This window comes from Myxocyprinus asiaticus, chromosome 6 (genome assembly GCF_019703515.2).
Source record: "Myxocyprinus asiaticus isolate MX2 ecotype Aquarium Trade chromosome 6, UBuf_Myxa_2, whole genome shotgun sequence".
NCBI lineage: Eukaryota > Metazoa > Chordata > Actinopteri > Cypriniformes > Catostomidae > Myxocyprinus > Myxocyprinus asiaticus.
In genome coordinates, this window is record NC_059349.1 from 32467811 (window position 1) to 32489503 (window position 21693).

At 39.5% G+C, this 21693-nt stretch overlaps 1 protein-coding gene across 1 annotated transcript in view; it reads left to right on the forward strand.

Moving 5' to 3' along the window:
- The window catches only part of LOC127443089 (M-protein, striated muscle-like), a 41328-nt gene that overhangs the window by 17405 nt on the left and 2230 nt on the right, over window positions 1–21693 (forward strand). The window contains exons 18-36 of the mRNA XM_051701586.1: window positions 5551–5747; window positions 5963–6089; window positions 6260–6435; window positions 7035–7149; window positions 7240–7396; window positions 11819–11925; window positions 12247–12291; window positions 13409–13545; window positions 13662–13806; window positions 14273–14332; window positions 14414–14481; window positions 14576–14701; window positions 16605–16692; window positions 17206–17244; window positions 17386–17491; window positions 17966–18129; window positions 18238–18274; window positions 19339–19361; window positions 19653–19708. Coding sequence (XP_051557546.1) covers window positions 5551–5747; window positions 5963–6089; window positions 6260–6435; window positions 7035–7149; window positions 7240–7396; window positions 11819–11925; window positions 12247–12291; window positions 13409–13545; window positions 13662–13806; window positions 14273–14332; window positions 14414–14481; window positions 14576–14701; window positions 16605–16692; window positions 17206–17244; window positions 17386–17491; window positions 17966–18129; window positions 18238–18274; window positions 19339–19361; window positions 19653–19708 — 1973 coding nt within the window. The remainder of the gene's footprint in view (window positions 1–5550; window positions 5748–5962; window positions 6090–6259; window positions 6436–7034; window positions 7150–7239; window positions 7397–11818; window positions 11926–12246; window positions 12292–13408; window positions 13546–13661; window positions 13807–14272; window positions 14333–14413; window positions 14482–14575; window positions 14702–16604; window positions 16693–17205; window positions 17245–17385; window positions 17492–17965; window positions 18130–18237; window positions 18275–19338; window positions 19362–19652; window positions 19709–21693) is intronic.

A 21693-nucleotide genomic window follows, 5' to 3' on the forward strand; every position in this document is an offset into this window, starting at 1 on the left:
TTCGGGGACAAAAGCATATGATAGAGGCTGTGATTAGTCCCTGCCTCACCCATCCACTAATTTTGGGTACAAATTGGCTGGCATTTACTGCTTTATTGAGGGAAATTTGTGTGGATGGGTCCTTTAACAAAGTGTCTCGGTGTGTTATGTGCGATTCACTGGCTGGGGAGGCGGAGCCGGGGCCATATACGTCAGCTCCACATCAGAATGACGTAAGGGAGGCAGGGGATTTCCCTCTGGAGCAGACGTGAGACGAGACCCTTAGGCACATCTTTGATCAAGTGAAAGTTATTGATGGTCAGTGCCTCCAGCCAGACATCGTGCTTACATATTAAGGATTGGTTGTATCAAGTGACACAGGATGCTCAGACAAAGGAGGATACAACCCAACTGTTAGTACCAAAGAGCCGTCAGAAAATGTTATTCAAGATGGCTAGCCTTTGTGCCTGCTTCCTTTGATCGAGGTCCCCTTTGAAAGAATTGGCATGGACCTCTTCGGGCCATTAAAGCGGATGGCATGCGGGCATCACTTTGTGTTGGTTCTGGTGGACTATGCAACGCAATATCCGGAAGCAGTGCCTCTATGCAACATTTCAGCACATATTGTTGCGTAGGCACTCTTCAGAATCATCTCCCGAGTGGGATTCCGAAAGAAATCCTCACTGATCAAGGCACTACTTTAATGTCACATACACTATGCGAGCTGTTTGAATTATTGGGGATTAAATCGATTCGGACAAGCGTGTACCACCCACAAACGGATGGCTTGGTCGAACGGTTTAATCAGACCCTGAAAAACATGATTCGTAAGTTCATGAACGAAGATGCTCAGAATTGGGATAAGTGGCTTGAATCCCTGTTATTTGTTGAGCGAGAGGTCACACGGCGAGTCTGGGAGATCGATTATGAGGTTAAGTGAACAGATAGAGGTGGAGCACATCAAATTTACCACCTCAATCTTCTAAAACCTTGGAGAGAGGTGGTCCCCATGACTTTGGCGATGGTGGTTCTGGAAAGGGAGGAGCTCGGGCCTGAGGTGAACTTAAAACCACCAATCTAATCACTCCGGTTACTTGCAGAGACCACCTCTCACCGTCACAAGTTATGGAGGTTGCCAGGTTGCAAAGAGAATTCTCTGACGTTTTCTCGTCTCTTCTCGGTCGTACGAATCTCATAGAGCACCATATCGAAACCAACCCGGGGTAGTGGTACGCAGTCGTTCCTACCGATTACCCGAACACACAGAAAAGTGGTTCTGGAAGAATTAAAGGCCATGCAAGATATGGCGGCAATAGAAGAATCCCACAGTGACTGGGCCAGCCCATTTCTGGATTATAGAAAAAATCAATGCTGTGTCTAAATTTGATGTGTACCCAATGCCTCGGATTGATGAACTGCTCGATTGGTTAGGTGCGGCTTGCTTTTATTCAACACCGGATTTGACAAAGGGATATTGGCAGATTCCCTTAACTCCCATGTCCCATGAAAAAACGGCATTTTCCACACAGTTCGGTTTACACCAATTTGTCACCCTTCCTTTTGGTTTGTTCGGGGCCCCGGCTACATTTCAGCCTATCTAGATGACATCATCATTTACAGTAATGATTGGCAGCGGCACCTGCAGCATTTGAGGGCTGTCCTGAAGTCGTTGAGATGGGCGGGACTCACGGAAACCCTAAGAAGTGTGCAATTGGACGGGTGGAAGTACGGTATCTGGGCTTCCACTTGGGTCATGGACAGGTGAGGCCCCAAATTGATAAGATCGCAGCGATTACAGCCTGCCCGAGACCTAAGACCAAAAAGAAGGTAAGACAGGTCCTGGGGCTGGCTGGCTATTATCATAGGTTTGTGCCTAACTATTCGACCATCACCAGCCCGCTCTCTGATCTTACTAAAAAGGGGGCAGCAGATCCGGTCCAGTGGATGGAGCCGTGTCAGCAGGAGTTCACGCGGGTGAAAGCTGTGCTTTGAGGCGCGCCATTATTACACTCTCCTGATTTCTCTATCCCTTTTGTGTTACAGACCGAAGCGTCGGACAGGGGGTTGGGAGCCTTGTTGTCCCAGGAGGTCGAGGGTGAGGAGCGCCCGGTGCTGTAAATCAGCCGAAAGCTCTCGGTGAGAGAGTCGAGGTACAGCACCATTGAGAAGGAATGCTTGGCCATCAAGTGGGCAGTCCTTACCCTTCGGTATTACCTCCTGGGATGGGCCTTCACCCTCTGTTCGGACCACACCCCGCTCCAGTGGTTCCATCACATGAAAGATACCAACACGCGGATCACCCATTGGTATCAAGCTTTTCAGCCATTTAAGATTGAGGTGGTCCACAGACCGGGTGTGCAGATGGCTGTCGCTGACTTCCTCTCTAGAAATGGGGGGGGGGGGCAGTTGGCAGGCCGGATGGCTCCCTGGCCTGAGTCGGGTGATGGGGGTATGTGGAGGTGGGGGCGTGTTTGAGCGCCGATTTGTGAATGGAGAGCGAGATTGGGAGATGAGAGTGTTAAGGAGTCCCATCTGTGTGGGTGTTATCTCTTACAGCTGGTTATGTTTTGCAGTGAGAGGGATAAAAAGGGGCAGTCTAGACCAAGAGGGGAGAGAGAGAGCCGAGCCTGCACATATGTGTGTGTGTGTGTGTGTGTGTGTGTGTGTGTGTGTGTGTGTGTGTGTGTGTGTGTGTGTGTGTGTGTGTGTGTGTGTGGGCATCATTTGCGGGTGCTGAAAAGCATTGGAGTGAGAGAAAATAAAGACAGCTTTTGAGTTTGATTCACCGTCTCCCGCTTTCTCCTTGCGAGAGTGAAAGAAACTTGTCACAATCAAGAATTATTATTTTAATGGAATTTTTATGCAATATGTTAGTGGGGGTCCCTGCTCTGTCTCTTTATCCACTTAATGCCTGCAAAATGTTGAAGACCCCTGACCTAAAGGATCATTTCCTTATCTGTGATTCGTTGTTTCACTGATTCCACTCTCAGCACCATCCTGTCCTTTACCAGCATCTGTCAGACTCTGTCTATATGTGTAATAGCCTTTCACACAGCCTTCATTGCCATCCAGAAGTCACTATTGTGTATAATAGGCCATGCACTGCTAATCCTGCTTTGCATACCACAGAGTGGAAAAGACTAAACTGGGCATGCGTGCTGCATTAACATCTTAATAAACCAAGTCCTGCCTCTGCATACCTTGACCTAGTATCTCTACTCATTTCATTTCCTCACAAACACACGATCATTACCTGAGTGAACTCTGCATGACAGAAACATCCTGGTTCGGAGACTAATAAAGCAGCCATGTGAAAGAGACAATAGGGGTATCTTGTTAACTTTCCCAGAATGCAATCAAACGTTGACTGCATATCAGAGAGCAGTGTCTGTGTGTTGTCATACAGGTGTGCTTTTGCTGTGTGTGTGTTTCATGAATGACTACATGGTGTGTGATGCAAGCCCGTGCATGAACAGGGTGGGTGGTAGAACGAGTTGAGTGAAGGTCATCCTACGTCCTGTCAGAGTTTTGAAGAGCACAGTAAGTAGACTGGTTCAGACTGTGACAAATCAATGTGTGGGTAGTTGACGCATATCATGTCCATGGACTTTTCTTTTATCATCATTCACAAGATTTAAGTTTAAATTGAAAAACAAATATAAAAGGGAAAATGAAAGAATATTTTAGGTCCTGTTCAAAGTTTTGTAATCACTTTTCTGCCTTCACTAATTTATTTTAATCATCCTGTGATGTAACAAATGAATTTTTTTTAATGATACAATACAAATATTGCATTTCGTTATTTATTAATAAATTTCATTGTAAATTAAATTGAAATCATAAATGCTGCATGCATAACAATAATACAAATTACAAAATACATTTAAAATATTTTTAGATGGAGTATAAGCATGTCACACTTTCCAAAAGTATTTCATGTCAACTACCCATTAATCATTATATGACCAGAGTGTCACAGACAAGAAATTATATTTTGTGTAAAGAAAACAAAGGCTACTTTGAGTACCATTAAGACTTTTAGCATTGTGACATTTTTATTCCAATTAAGCATATTTCAACCTTAAATTCTCAGTACTGTAATGTGAAAAAGTTCCAATCCTATTTCTATAAAAAATAAGCTTCGGTTTATTATGCAAAATATAATTTTTTATTTTTCCTTGATAGCTTTTAAATGATTCACCCAGATATATTATTGTAGTGTCACAGGGATGGGAGAGATGAATAAATTAATTTTCATCATTAAGTTTCTAATAAAAACATAACTTTGTGAAGCATTATATATATAACAATAGCTGCATGTTTACTGACTTATTAACTGATTTGTGGATCAAGATGTTTATAGTTGACAATGTGATGTGCACCTGTAGAGTTGGAACAGCATAAAAATGCTCTGAAGTTTCTCACTTATTTTGACTCTGTGTTCTTTATAAAAAAGGCTTAATCATTCTGGTCACATTTATAATTTTTTTTTTGGCAAAAGTGTGTGCCAAAAAGCTCATAGGTGTTCAGACTTTTATATGTTTTACATAAATGAAAATTCAGTCGTCATTTACTCACCCTCATGTTGTTCCAAACCTGCATGACTTTTTTACTTCTGTGGAAAACAAAAGGAGAACTATGTTTTTGGGTGAACTATCTCTTTAATCTCAGTCACCACCATTCACTTTCAATGTATGGAAAAAGTATGCAATGAAAGTGAATGGTGACTGAGCTTAAAGGGATAGTTCATCACTTACTCATCCTCATGGCATTCCAGATGTGTATTACTTTCTTCTGCAGAACATAAATGAAGATTTTTAGGTCCTTCAATGCAAGTGAATGGTGACCACCTTTGAAGCTCCAAAATTCACATAAAGGCAGCATAAAAGTAATACATACGACACCAGTGGTTTAATATATGTCTTCTGAAGTGATGCAATCACTTTGGGTGAGAAACAGATCAATATTTAAATCCTTTTTTTTAACTATAAATCTCCACTTTCACTTGATAAATATAAATATTAAATATTATATTGATACATAAATATTGATCTTTTTCTCACCCACACCTATCATATCGCTTCAGAAGATGTATTAGAACACTGAAGTCATGGATTACTTTAATGCTGCCTTTATGTGAATTTTGGAGCTTCAAAGGTCTGGTCACCATTCCCTTGCATTGTAAGGACCTACAGAGCTGAAATATTCTTCTAAAAATATTCATTTTTGTTCAGCAGAAGAAAGTCAAGAAAGTCATAAGCCATTGTTAAATGACCATAAAGCCACACCTGTGAACGCACATTCTATGTTAATGCGCTAAATTGCTACGTTCTTTGGCAACCACAAATTTCTACAGTTAGGACAATGAACTATATTACTTGGCAGAAGATTTTTTTAACCCCTAACCCATACAAATCTGGGATGGCACTAGGGTGAGTAAATTATAAGAGATGGCAATTTTCTGAAGATCTTTCCAGAAGAGAAAGCCCTTTAATTCATTTTTGGGGTAACATGTGAATTCAGCCAACGGTTGAATGTTGTTAGGCTAAATAAAGTATTTTGCTCCTGCAGCTGTCCCAAGCCCTCCCACTGGTGTGACCCTGCTGGAGAGCGCTCGTGACTATATGGTGCTGGGCTGGCAAGCTCCTGCTAAGACAGGTGGAGCAGACATCAGAGGTTACTATCTGGACTACAGAACAGTTAAGGATGGAGTCACAAGCAAGTGGCATGAGCTTAACCTCCAGGCAGTCACTGCCACATCTTATAAGGTAGGTCATTGTGTCTCAATGTAGAATTTGTGCCAATTTGTGCAAATTGTTATTCTTTATAAGACAAAAAAAGAATTCCGTTGTGTTTATATTATTATTTATAGAATTTGAAAGTTAGCAACTATTTTATTAGTGTCCAATGTCCACTATATAAACTGAGACTCACCTTGTAAATGAGCTTTGTCCCTTTTTCTACTACTTTTCCCTTGACTTAGGTGACAGACTTGAAGGAAAACGTTTTCTACCAGTTCCAGGTGCGTGCATTCAACCAGACTGGTATTAGTGAAGCCTCCATACCCACTGTCCCCTTGGAGTGCAAGGAGTGGACTGTTGCTGTTCCAGGTAAATCAGTCAGTACACTAAGTACAAGCACTCATACCATGCAATAAGACTTTTATAAACTTACATCCTTAAATTACATCTAGTCCAGATTTATTTGGTCATTTTGCCTGCTGTGATGTACAGTATCACTGTTGTTTTTCTGCATGCATTTTACTGTTCCAAAAATACAGGCCCTCCTCGTGGCCTACATGTCCTGGAGGTGCGCAAGGACTCAATGGTGCTTCTGTGGGAACCACCCACATTCAATGGCCGCAGTCCTGTGACTGGATATTATGTGGACTTTAAGGAGGAAAATGGCAAATGGAGATGTGTCCAAGAGAGATCCACAAAGATGACTTACATGAAGGTAAAATAATAATTGAGAAGTTAGGAATTTTTCTTAAAGCAGCTGTAAGTGATTTCTGCACCACTAGTGGCACAAAATGGAAAAAAATAATGACTTTCCAAACAGGTTTCCCAAACACTCCCCCAGTCTTCCATTGTTTTGCTGTTGAAGTTGGCAAAGAGCTGCCTCCAAGTTTTCTGATTGGCTAACATACATGGGCTGCAGTCAGATTTGCTGGTCACAGAGACAAGTGTGATTTCTCAGTACACATATTGCATTTTATCTGTCAGATTGTAGGGACATGTTATGTTTGGTATTCAAAAAGATCACATACAGCAGTTTTAAGTATTAGTTCTCACATTTTTGATAATTTGGTGGTGTACAGCTCAGTCACTGCATCTAGAATCTATTTTGGTGGAAAGGGAACAGTTTCCATGGCTTCATTGCAAACTCATTCCTTAGAACTGGCATTTGTTTTTAATGATCTGTTGATGTTGTTCTGAGACATTAAGTTGTTATTCAAAAGAACAGAAAGAACAAAAGTGTCAAAGAGTCTTTCCCTCATTTTGAGTGGTTTTGACACAAATTTCACTCATTTAAATTTTCAATGTTTAATAAAGGTATCTAGTCTCCAAGAGGGCATTTCCTACAGGCTGCGCGTCCATGCTAAGAATGTGGCAGGTGTTGGAGGACCCTCAAAAGCAACTGACGCTATTTTGGCACAGACCCACCCTGGTGAGGTTTTTTACACACATATCATGGAGGAAAACATTTTGCTCACCATTTTTTCCTCTTCTAATTTCATTACATGTTTCATCTCCTTAGGAACCAATGAGATTGTTGTGGATGTGGATGACGATGGTGTGATCTCTTTGATCTTTGAGTGCGCCGACCTTAAAGAGGGTTCTCAGTTTGTGTGGTCTAAAAACTACATGGCCCTCACTGACACTTCTCGTCTCACCATTCAAACTGTTGGGGGCAAGTAAGTCTACTTCCTAGGGCGTTTTCACACATAGTTCGTTTGAGCACTCCAAGCACTCAGAGCAGTATAACGTGTATATGTGAACAACCCAAATGATCTCAGACCCCACTAAAAGGACCCAAATGCGAACTGTACTCAGACCACTGAGGTGGTCTGAGGATGGTTCATTTGTAGGTCTTTTTGTGGTTTGATTGATTTGAGGGATGTGAAAACCAACTTGTTCTTTTTTTAATGCGGCGCAGCACGCACTGTTCACTCAGTAACAAAAATGGGATGCACACCGCCACGAGAATTGGGGTCTACAAAGTCAAAGCGCACTTCTGCCAATGCTGCGATGACGTCATTTTTGCCGCCTTTGTGAACTCGTGGATTCGGCGAGTATAAACCAGGCTTTAAAGGTGCAATATGTAATATATTTACTGTACTAAAGCATACAATTATCATAATATGTTATCAGAGATTTATGAAACATGCTAAGTTCTGTTTGTGTTTTGGCCTGTGTGATCCCGCCCAATAGTATTTTGACACCCCAGGATGCCAGAATTGACACAAATTATCGGGCAAACACAGCACGCTGCAGCCATGGAAGCCAGCAATACATCTAGCTAACATTGACAGAGTTATAAAAAAATCCACATGAGCTAGTTTATACTGTAATTTGCCAACAATAAAAACATTGCAAATGTTTTCATTAGCTGATCAACTTACAGTGTAAGGCTCGTCGCTTGCCATTGTCAGTTTGTTCGTTCCTGTTGCATGTCCTCAACCTGGCAACCCATGTGAGCTTCGAGTCTGAGGAGGAGGGGGAGACAATTCTCTCCAGTATTTTGAATTTGGACTGCAATACCCATTTTAAACGCTTGATATCAGTGTTACATATTGCTCCTTTAAAGGTGCAATATGTAACATTTTTCATGTAATATTCGCCATTTTTTGCCAATGTGTGAATGGCTTGTAACGCAACTTAAAAAAATGAGCCCTTCCCAGACTTCCTAGGTTGCCTATTAAAGCCTGTAGACTGATTTTCATGCGAAGGGAGCGGGTCGCTTTTGCCAGGAAAATCCAAAGAATGTGACGTTTATTTGCACTCCCGAGAGCCTTGCCTCAGACAGTAGCTTCTCTTCCGCTATTCAACAGCGTCAACAGACAGTCTGCAACACTAGGTAACGTTATCTTAGAGATGGAATCCAGCAGACGTCTGGCTCCCAGCACAACACCGACTCCTACATAAACTCAGAGTAAGCCAAAAAAAAAACTATTTATTTACTGAATCCCATCTGGCTAAGCGGGAACATGATCGTGGTCGAGCAAAAACTAAAGTGAACATCGGCAGGGCATTTGATTCCTGGAGGGACCTTCGTTTGTTTTTGGGGATCAAAATTGGCATTCTTCTTACTGGACAGGTAAGCTTACATAACCGCAAAGCATGTGAAATATAGTGCCATAAGGACTGATCTGCGTAATTTTAGCTAACTTGATCTTACCTGCTAACACTGACGAATTGCAAGATACCTTGCAAATGCAAATAATTTCAACGATCTTCTATTTATACTAAAAGTCAGGTTAATGTCAATGTTAATCTGTAATTATTCAGCAAGGTAAACTACAATAATACATGAAATGAATGCTAGACAATGTTCAAGATAATGCAAATAGCTCCATTCATTAGTGTAATGTAACTTGGTTATACAGAAAATATATACATTCTATTATTATAAAACAATAGCGCATCGATATATCAAAATGACAGTTGTGATGGAATCACATCAATACTGAATTGTGTCAACATATTTATAATGTACAGTCTATTTTATAAACAGCTACTGTCATCATCCACCAAATTTAGCTAACAGCTATTGATAAAGCTGGTTAGCTAGCTAACGCCGACATAGGCTATCATATAAATGCAGTCAATGTATTATGCAAAGAAAAGTGATTACTTCAAACTACAGTCTCGCATAGTCAGACCTATATCCACACTTTGTTTTAGCCCTGTTCCAGCACTGGAGAGTCAAATATAATATACAGTCTCAAAGTTTGTAGTAAAACAATCATAACTGTGTAATTTTAATTATGCTACCTCATCTGTCAGCATGATTTCGGTGAATCACGTTGTCTCTTTGTGCGTTACGTCATTGTTTTGGTCGATGCTCGCTCACGTCCCTATGGAGTGTATGCACAAGCACGAGCAACAGGTAGCTGGCTGCAGTTCACTTAATGGCCACTGGTGTCATTAATAACAAAGGTTTCTGAATCTTACATACTGCACCTTTAAAGAAGATGAACCGCTCTGAATCAGTCTTTCTAGCAAGTCAGTCCAGTGTCGACCGTCTTTGGAATGCTCCCGTGAGACTATTTCCAGTCATGCCAGTGCAGCTCCTATCTACTTGAATGGCAGAACACCGAAATCTCAAAAACGGTTGGTCAAGATTACGATCAAAGAACATCTTTCAAATCAGCAGTAAAATCTGACAACACTAGTATCATAAATTGTGCTTCTTTACTTCAGATTACGCCAAAAAAAAGAAAAAAGCAATTTTCCCAGCTTGTATAGCAATAACAAATGCGCATGTGCGTTCTCGATGTACAGAGTCATAACTTGTTTGTTATATTTTAATTTGACTTAATATGTTTTAATGTGGTACACATAGTAAATAATGACAGAATTTTCATTTTTGGGTGAACTATCCCTTTAATATTATATTTTTGTTGAACATATATATATATATATATATATATATATATATATATATAAAAAACGTCCCTTTTTCAGGACACTGTATTTTAAAGATAATTTTGTAAAAATCCAAATAACATTACAGATCTTTATTGTAAAGTGTTTAAACAATGTTTTCCATGCTTAACCATAAGCATAAACAATTAATGAACATGCACCTGTGGAACGGTCGTTAAGACACTAACAGCATACAGACGGTAGGCAATTAAGGTCACAGTTATAAAAAACTTAGGACACTAAAGAGACCTTTCTACTCACTCTGAAAAACACCAAAAGAAAGATGCCCAGTGTCCCTGCTCATCTGCATGAACGTGCCTTAGGCATGCTGCATGGAGGCATGAGGACTGCAGATGTGGCCAGGGCAATAAATTGCAATGTCTGTACTGTGAGACGCCTAAGACAGCATTACAGAGAGACAAGAAGGACAGCTGATCATCCTCGGAGTGGCAGACCATGTGTAACAACGCCTGCACAGGATCGGTACATCCGAATATCACACCTGCGGGACAGGTACAGGATGGCAACAACAACAGCCCGAGTTACACCAGGAATGCTCAATCCCTCCATTTGTGCTCAGACTGTCCGCAGTAGGCTGAGAGAGGCTGGACTGAGGGCTTGTAGGCCTGTTGTAAGGCAGGCCCTTACCAGACATCACCGGCAACAACGTCACCTATGGGCACAAACCCACCTTCGCTGGACCAGACAGGACTGGCAAAAAGTGCTCTTCACTGACGAGTCATGGTTTTGTCTCACCAGGGGTGATGGTCAGACTCGTGTTTATCGTCGAAGGAATGAGCGTTACACCGAGGTCTGTGCTCTGGAGCGGGATCGATTTGGAGGTAAAGGGTCCGTCATGATCTGGGGCGGTGTGTCACACCATCATTGGACTGAGCTTGTTGTCATTGCAGGCAATCTCAATGCTGTGCGTTACAGGGAAGACTACCTCCTCCCTCATGTGGTACCCTTCCTGCAGGCTCATCCTGACATGACCCTCCAGCATGACAGTGCCACCAGCCATACTGCTTGTCCTGTGCGTGATTTCCTGAAAGACAGGAATGTCAGTGTTCTGCCATGGCCAGTGAAGAGCCCGGATCTCAATCCCATTGAGCATGTCTGGGACCTGTTGGATCGGAGGGTGAGGGCTAGGGCCATTCCCCCAAGAAATGTCTGGGAACTTGCAAGTGCCTTGGTGGAAGAGTGGGGTAACATCTCACAGCAAGAACTGGCAAATCTGGTGCAGTCCATGAGGAGGAGATGCACTGCAGTACTTAATGCAGCTGGTGGCCACACCAGATACTGACTGTTACTTTTGATTTTGACCCCCCTTTGTTCAGGGACACATTATTACATTTCTGTTAGTCACATGTCTGTGAAACTTGTTCAGTTTGTGTCTTAGTTGTTCAATCTTTTTATGTTCATACAAATATTTACACATGTTAAATTTGCTGAAAATAAAAGCAATTGAAAGTGAGAGGACGTTTCTTTTTTTTGCTGAGTTTATATATATAATATAATATAATATAATATAATATAATATAATATATTTTAGACAAACTAACTCCCTGCAGTACCACCACAGACCTCCTGTTGAAACCTCTGCTCTGTCCAAAGTTCCATTTAACAAGATGTGCTGTTCACTTGTTACTTTTAACAGAATGTTTGATTTTGCTGCTGTTTGTCCTCAGGTCCAGAGCTATATTTAAAGACCCATCTGTGGAGGACTTGGGCATTTACTCCTGTGTGATAACCAACACTGATGGAGTGTCTGCCAGCTACACACTCACTGAGGAAGGTGAGTCACTTCCCTTAAATCTCTGGCTGCAGATGGTGTTATTCCATCCTGTTACATTTCTTTGAGTGATGCCCATGCTTGACAAGGGAACACAAGGAGATCAATGCTTTTAAAAAGATTTCCTGAGGAGGGCTGTAGAGCAGCTGCAGGTATTATGTAGTGATCTTTTTTCCATAAACCATAAACAAAGGATTCTACACAACAAAATAATTAACAAATTCACTTCTGTTATCTTTTATTTTATTTTTATATTTACAGTCAAGTAGCAAAGTACAAAACTAAGGCTTGTTGATCTTAATAATTGTTGTTTACTCTTTGTAGGACTTAAGCGCTTGCTGGATATCAGTCATGACCACAAGTTCCCAAGTAAGTTGCTTACCTAATTATACACTCTGGTTCCAAAATTAACTTCTTGCCGTAGGTGCCAATGGCAAATTTTTACTTACCTGATATGAAAATGTTGCAATACTTGTATTATAAATATCTATTTAATCCTACGACAATAAAATTAGCCCTATTTAGCTGTTTTTCCTTGCATATTCGTGCACTTGTCACAAAACCATGCAAATGGAGAGGCAACTGGCAAGCCACTTGCCAAAAACAAATTTTATTTACTTATTTGACATTAACTTGAATTTGGCGTTGGCAAGTGTTAAAGGGATAGTTCACCCAAAAATGAAAATTCTCTCATCATTTACTTACTCTCATCCCATCCCAAATGTGTATGACTTTTTCTTCTGCAGAACACAAACAAAGATTTTTAGAGGAATATTTCAGCTCTGTAGTTCCTCACAATGCAAGTGAATGGGTACCAACATTCTGAAGCTCTAAAAGCACATAAAGGCAGCATAATCCATAAGACTCCAGTGGCTAAATATGCGTCTCCAGAAGCGATAAGTGTGGGTGAGAAACAGGTCAATATTTAAGATTCACATTCACGTTCTTCTTCTTTTGTTTTTGCTGATTCACATTCTTTGTGCATATCGCCACCTACTGGGTAGGGAGGAGAATTTCTAGTAAAAACTGACTTAAATATTGATCTGTTTCTCACCCGCACCTGTCATATCACTTCTAAAGATATGGATTTAACCACTGGATTCTTATGGATTACTTTTATCATGCTTTTTAGAGCTTAAAAATTTTGGTACTAATCCACTTGCATTGTGAGTACCTACAGAGCTGAAATATTCTTCTAAAAATCTTTGTTTGTGTTCAACAGAAGAAAGAAAGCCATACATGTCTGGGATGGCACGAGGGTGAGCAAAAGATGAAAGAATTTTCATTTTTGGGTGAACTATCCCTTTAATTCTTGACCTTGTATAATTCTATACACATATAAGTATACCCAGCAACTGATTATTATACCATATTGATTATGATGTAACAGACTGTCTTAGTATAATCAATACATCCTGTCTTACACCTAAGAAACATTTACCACTCAATAGCTTATTATAGGTTAATTATGAGCAATGTTCTGCAGTAATTCCCTTCGAATCTGAAATGGCCATTGAGCTTCAGGAGAAGGGACGTGTCCGTTTCTGGGCTCAAGTTGCTAAGTTTACTTCTAACTGCCAAGTGGAGTATGTTTTCAATGATAATATCATCACCGAAGGAAAGGTACAGCACATCAGAACATTTTAGTTCAAAAGGCCTTCATGAATTGTATTTTTTCAAACAAACTTTGACAACATGTTTAATCATGTTTTGTTCTCTTTGTCTGTCAAACTCTTTAGAAGTACACAATGAACTTTAACAAGAGCACTGGCATTATTGAGCTATTTATGGACTTATTGGAAGTCACTGATGAAGGAACCTTCACATTCAGCCTTGTTGATGGCAAAGCAAAAGGTCGGACAAGCTTAGTGCTTATTGGAGAAGGTAAGGTTAATCATTGTTTTAACATATTTTCAAATATTTAAAAACTATTAAGTGGTGTCCTGCATTTTATAATCCGGACCATCGCTTGTACAAAACTATTTGGTGTAGAAACAATAACTATAACATTAGCTGAGACTTTTCTTTTTAAATAGGAAAAATGAAACTCAAAATGTGTTTCTGGGTTAAAGTAACACAAAATGATGGAACAGGTCACATTGATATTTCTTTAAACATTTTAAAACATTTCCTCAGACCCCCAGAGCTTTAAATGAGTATGTCCTTTAGAGGGCAGAAGAGTACAATTTTTAGGCATTGAATGGAGAGGTTGGGTGGCAGGAAATGTATTATTTGTTCTAGCTCAGGGGAATGCTTGCGAATGTCCTCTAAACAATATTCATCACTCTAAATAAGCTGTATTCAATATGCTTTGATGATTGCCTTCTCTTTTATTTATACTGTTTTACAGAGTTCGCAGAGCTTCAGAAGAAATCTGAGTTTGAGAGAGCAGAGTGGGTCAGAAGACAAGGTACATCAAACACTGTTTTTCATTGTGTTAAATCACATTTTAGTTATTCAAAGATGTCTAAAAAAAATCTCCCACACACAGGTCCTCACTTTGTGGAGTATCTAAGTTTCGAGGTCACCTCAGAGTGTGACGTGCATTTAAAATGCAAGGTAAGTCTTTGGGAGTGAGAGATGATTTCTTCAGGTTAAAAAGACACTTGTTTAAATTTCCTCTCCACATTTTTCCTTCTTTCTCCTGTTTCAGGTTGGAAACATCAAACCTGCCACTGAGATTGCCTGGTTTAAGGATGGAATTGAGATTGAAGAAGATGATGAGGATGCTAAGAAGATTGGAAAAACTGCTGAAGAGCTGACCTTTGATATTGGCAAGGTCAGATAGTGATTGGGCAAGTCTGGAGCTGTTTTGGAGCTGGAATTTCAGCATCCATATGATAAATTATGCAGCTTTGCTAGATGCAACACTATAGGGATGCTACAGGCATCCAGGGAAAAATATCTGTCAATGTTTAAAGTCAACGTAATTGTGCATGATTAATCAGTCAAATATCAACAAAATGTGTCCAAATAGCTATTTAGGGATTGTTCTAGACTAAAGTTGTGATGCAGCCATTCTTAACTCTTAGAAATAACACAGTAATTCAAAGCTGTTGTTATTAATAGCTTTAATATAATAAAGATTATGGCAATAATAGCAAATAATGATAGAATTAATAAAGAAGCATAATGTGGGCAAATGCCGAGATGCACTCGAGGGTGAACTTGACCTTTAGCCTCCACCTACTCAAAAATAGGTGTTTGTGGTGTTTCAGGAGGGCAGTAGTGCTCCACAATTGACTTCAAATTCTGGTATTGTGAATGCCTTTTCATGTTGACTTTAATGCCTATGATTGATTTTGTATAATTTATCATGTTTAAAGGGATAGTTTGAATGAAAATTCTCTCATCATTTACTCACCCTCATGCCATCCCAGATGTGTATGACTTTCTTTCTTCTGCTGAACACTAACGAAGATTTTTAGAAGAATATTTCAGCTCTGTATGTCCTTACAATGCTTGGATACCAAAATGTTGAAGCTCCAAAAAGCACATAAAGGCAACATAAAACTAATCTATAAGACCCTAGTGGTTAAATCCATTTCTTCAGAAGTGACATGATAGGTGCGGGTGAGAAACAGATCAATATTTAAGTCGTTTTTTTACTATAAAATCTCCTCCCTGGCCAGTAGGTGGAGATGTGCACGATGAATGCAAATTGCCAAAAACAACAGAAGAAGAATGTGAAAGTGGGGATTGATTGTAAAAAAGGATTTATATTTTTATCTGTCTAATGGATTAGTTATATGCTGCCTTAATATGCTTTTTGGACCTTGAATGGTACCCATTCACTTGCATTGTGAGGAACAACAGATCTAAAATATTCTTCTAAAAATCTTTGTTTGTGTTCTGCAGAAGAAATAAAGTCATACACATCTTGGATGGAATGAGGGTGAGTAAATGATGAGAGAATTTTCATTTTTGTGTGAACTATCCCTTTAATTACTACATTTGGATCATGTTCTGTATTTTAAACAGACAAGATACGTATTCTACTTGACTCTTTATCACATTTATCAACATTTAAGTCCATATATCATAAATATATGGGTCTTCCATTTGTGGACCTTGGTTTAAAAGAAAGACAGTTTCTAAAATCAATCAGATTCTGATGGCACTTAAAAAATAAAAAAAAATAAAAAATGCTAATTGTTATATCATCATGTGCAAGTCGCAGCTCCATTTCCTAGTAGTAATGGGTAATAAGTATTGAAAGCCATCTAAGTTTGACTAAATTCATCTACTGATAAGGTGCCAGTCCAGATGGACTGAGAAAGGAGTGGAGTTAGTGCTTGCAGCAGAGGAGAGGCAAGATCCCATGCCACTCCTGCAGAGGGCGCTGGCATTAACTGCAATGTTTGTTTAATTCACAGCTTGTAATTAAGAGCGAAAAACAACTGAAAAAGAAACCCACCACAGAAGAAAGCACAAGCGAGCCAAAAGTCTGGAGCTTTTTTATAAGTTGCCGTCAGTGTTACTGTGTTGTTATTTGTGATGGTGCCGTCTTTTCCTCTTTTCCTCTGTTGGCCTGCAGCATCCTCCGCAGGAGAAAAGCTTGGCTTTTCGGTCTTTCGTGTTTTGTTTATTTAAATGTTTTTTAAAATGTTTTGATGCCTGATTATTATTGATAAAACAGGTATCCAGTATCTGTGCCTCACCTTTACCTTAATTCCCCACAGATTTCAAGGAAATATGCCGGAGTATATGAGGTGAAACTGAAGGATGAGAGAGGAAAGGACAAAACCTTACTGAATCTGACAGAAGCAGGTAGGAGCTATTGTGTCACTTAATGTTAACTGTGTTGTTAAAGGAATAGTTCACTTAAAAATGAAAATGTCATTATTTTGTCATCCTCATGTCCTGCTAAACCTGTAGAAACACTCCACATAAGGAGAGTTCATAGTGACTCGTCTGCCGAAAATGGCAAAAAGCACATGAATCAGTTCATAAATCGGACTGATCTGGTTCTGTCTTTAACAGCTCACAGGAGGACTAGACTTTCACCAAATAAACACTTCAGTCTTTCGAAATTTCAGTCTGTTCCTCAGACAAAGCTATTGCTTCTGAAGACTTGGAATATGCCGCACAATTTGTACAGACTACTTTTATGTTACTTTTTTGTTCTTTTTGGAGCTTGGCATGTCGTTGTATGAAAACAAGGAGTGTGACGTTTCTCCTTATGTGTGCCATGGAAAAATTAAGGGTTCAAGACGACATGAGGGTGAGTTAATAATGACAGCATTTCACAGATAATGTGGTTATCTGATTCTTTCTCAACAGGTTATCAGGCAGTGCTGAACGAAGTTTTTAGAGTTATTGGTGAGTGTTCTGCAGTCAGTTCCTTATCACTCAACGTTATTGAACGTAACAGGATACTCCATTAGGAATGAGCTCTCAAGCACTATCCGATCAATTGTTGTCATGTCATTTTCATGCATTTTTTTTTTTCCGTTCTCATAGCCAACTCTTCTACTGAGCTCAAGGTTATGAGCACAGAACATGGCATCATTCTATACTCCTTTGTTGTGCACTACATTGAAGATCTCCGTGTTGGCTGGCTTCACAAGTAGGCTTTTTTTTTTTGTTGCTACCTTTCTTTCTCTATCTTTCACTGTCTATGGGCTGCTTTAAATTGCTTTAATGTGTTAAGAATTTCTCTCTTCACCAGTTCTGGAGATTTATTGGACAATCTTTGGTTTATTATTTCTAGGACACAAATGTTCATACAAAAAAAAATCATAGTAAATTAAGTGCCTTCCTTGACCAAGAGTGTTGCTATGCAACAGAAATAACGATCCGCTATAGTGATAGTGAAGTGATATGGTGTTTTGCATTATAGCTGTCATTTTATTGTGTATTTTAGCACAATTGAAATGTTGAATTGACCAGTTAGTATCCAGAACCAGAAATTAAGTTGGTGTTAAATGTAAATTCTTGCAAATTTCAGTGTTTTCTCAGTATGCTCTTGTGAATTCAGCCTCATGAAACAGTGACTAATGACTCTTTTGTGTGTTATGCTTTTGTTTCTACCTGGTATCAGAGAATCCAAGATCTCCCACTCAGAGAGAGTGCAGTGTGGAGTCACTGGAGAACAGCTGTGGCTTAAAATTAATGAGCCCACAGAGAAGGATAAGGGCAAATATGCCATTGATATCTTTGATGGCAAAGGTGGTATCAAGAGGGTTATTGACCTGTCAGGACAAGGTAAGGGCTCAGGTGTTCCCAATCAACTGTTCGTATAGGACCTTGTTATCCTTCTGCATTCTACAATGTGTTACAGTATTATTAACTTTCTGTCATTCCATTGCACAGTATGGGAGGAAGCATTTGAAGAATTCAAGAGGCTGAAGTAAGTCTTTAAATTTAAAAGGGTAGTAAACTAATGAAAAACATCATGGATTTCTGTCCTTTGTCAAAGTATTTCTATAATAAACCAGAAGATTAGGCAGGACATATTAAATGGCTCATCCCCCTTTTTTTAAATAGCCAGTAGGCTTGGGCCTGGGTAGCTCAGTGAGTATTGACACTGACTACCACCCCTGGAGTCGCAAGTTCGAATCTTCTAAGCAACCAAATTGGCCTGGTTGCTACAGAGGGTAGAGTCACATGGGGTAACATCCTTGTGGTCGCAATTAATGGTTTTCGCTCTCAATGGGGCACATGGTAAATTGTGCGTGGATCGCAGAGAATAGCATGAGCCTACACATGCTGAGAGTCTCCACGATGTCATGTATAGCGAGCCACGTGATAAGATGCACGGATTGACTGTCTCAGAATTGGAGGCAACTGAGACTTGTCCTCCGCCACTCGGATTGAGGCGAGGAACCGTGCCACCACGAGGACCTACTAAGTAGTGGGAATTGGACATTCCAAAATTGGGGAGAAAAGGGGATAAAAAAAAAAAAAAAAATAGCCAGTAGGCTTTAGTTTCATTACAGACATGCACCTACTTTCTGATCGGTTACAGGTGGCATTAGGGGCAGGGACATTCTCATTCTAGAGAGCATTTGATTGGACAAACATTGGTGTGGTGCAAGATGAGTCATCAATATCTTTGGTCTGTTTGCTGGAAGAGAGTAAATTTGAAATGCATATGTCTGCTAAAAGTTCATTTTGTCAACTTTTAGGAAGACAACATATAGATGGCTTCAAAGCTAATAGACATGGACTCCAAAGCCACAAAACTCCTATTTTGATTTCCTGGTATTTTTAACTTATACTTTTAAATGGCCATGACCTTCTTGCATAAGCTGTCACAATAATACTAAAATAGACTACCACGAGTACATCACTGCGGCTTGCGCTAAAGCAGTTCCTGATGTTGAAAAGTGTAAGAAGCATCTATCATCTTTGCAGCAGCTGATACTATTTAAAGACGAAAATAACGGCGTGTTTATCTCTTTCCTTCCTCAGGGCAGCAGCCATAGCAGAGAGAAGTAAGCGATTGTCTTTGCTATTATTGTTGTGCTCTGACCCTGTATACAATTTCTAAAGCATGCCATACAAGCAATCTTATCTGAAAGTTTCACTTGCATAATTATTATTCTGTTCAATAGATGTAATTAATCTATTAATTAATTAATGTCTTAATAATAAGTATTCCAGACAGCTTGTGTAGGAAGCAAGTATTTGGTTCAGAGAGAACCAATATCGATTTATTATATCACATAAAAACATGTTTAAGTTTCCTAAATCTGAATCTTATTAAAATATTTGTGTTTCTGTAGATCGTGCCCGTGTTGTGGGTGGCCTGCCAGATGTTGTCACCATTCAGGAGGGCAAGGTAATATACAAGCAATCTCCACTTTCAATCATGAGCATCACATCTCTGAATGTGTTCTCTGATGATGTGGTCAGTGGTCTGCCTTTTGCTTTTGAAAACCTCACATTTAATCTAGGGCTTGCACAACTACTCATTTTTAATAGTTGACTAGTCATTCAAAAAAGCATCCGCCAGATCAGTGTTTACCTTACATACAGTGAATGACTCAACATACGCAGTGTTCCTTCAGCAGTCTTTGCTGTTTACGGCAAGTTCGAGTGGAGGGAGAATGTCTGCGCAGCTGAGATTATGCAAGTGAGAAACAAAAGCGCAGATATCTCTATTGCATTGTCATAAGCAGACCTGTGGATGAATAATTTTGGATTCATTTCAGAACTCTTTAAAGCTGCGCTCTCAGTACACAACAAGGTTTCTAGTCATCTGTTGCCTGGTTGTCGTAGCAGTGCACATACTAAACAATAGAATGCAGATGAGGTGCACAAATTACAAGAACTTTGCCAAACAGTTGTGTAGTGAGGGTATGGCTTTAATGAACTCAGTCAGACCATCTCCGATGTCCGCAGTGCGGTTTGCTCATAACATGTTTTGTGAATTCAAAGCGGGTAGGGTTCACTTTATTTGAACTTTTTTGTAATTCCAAATATCTTTGGCTGTTACAGGTTATTATACAAAAATGTTATGCTACACTGGGACACTGTGGATTTTCCTCATGCTGTTGCCATGTATAGAAAAAGCACATTGCAGATAATGTGATCCACATCTAGTCAATACAGACCCCATCACATTGACTACACTGCAAAAAATCATTTTCTTACACAGTATTTTTGTCTTGTTTTCCAGTAAAAATATCTAAAACATTCAAGACCAATTTACTTGAAACGCAAAATGACATAAAATATTAAGTCTTTGTTTTCAAGGAAAAACTTAATTCAAAACTAAATTACCCATTAGTTTAGTTTTAAGTGTGAATTTTGTTAGAATTATCTGCAAACTAGACTAAAAGCAGGGGTTCTCAATGGGGGCGGTTCTGCCCCCCAGGGGGCATTCAAAGGATGCCAGGGGGCGCTGAGAGCAAATTAGTAGAGAGGGGGCCGGTAGGTTACAAATGGGGGGCATTTATCAGTCATAATAATCAAATCTATCGTCAAGTTCCTCTGCATTAAAACGTTTATCTAGACTTGGAGTATATCAGTTGGTTCTCAATCATACGGGTTGGTAGGCATTTGTACCGTGGTTCATCTGATTTTGAAGACTAGTGACGCATCTGAAGAATCTGGTTTAGCAGCATCAAATACACAGGCGGAGGCACAACCTCGGCTAATGCACCTGTATGGCTCTGTAGATGGATACGGCTCAATGGACAGAGCAGTGCAAAGCACTTAAAGCTCGAGCTCTTAAACTTGCAGCTTTGCAAGAATCGGTGAGAAGCAAGGCGCAAGAAGCAGAAACCATTTGAATTCGGCACAGAATTCTACATCGCCACCCTTGAATTTACTATAGTGACACTAACTGTACTTTTTGTAGAAAAAAGATTCATAATAAATATTATCAGATCACTGCTTCAGCTCTGTTAAATTTGTAATAGGCTACATTAGGGGAGTGAGGGAATATAATTCATTTTTGTTACAACTTATATTTATATTTTGTATTTATTGTTTTTACATGTGTTTAGAGTAGATCTACTGTTTGTAATTTCAAAAATGCCATAGTTTGTTTTATAGAAATCATGTTACATCTAACCATGGAAGTGAAGATCCATGTATCCATGTGCTTACTATAATCTTGTTATAAATACCACTGTTAAAACTATAGAAATAAATAATTAATAAATTAACATTGAAAAAAGGTAAATTTAAAATATATTAACAATATCACTTTTGTTATTAGTTTCTGTCTTAACATTTTCATTTTATAGGCCCCAGATATAGCCCTCTATCTGCTTGAATTCAAGAAGCACAAGGTTTGGTCTCACATTCATGATGCGT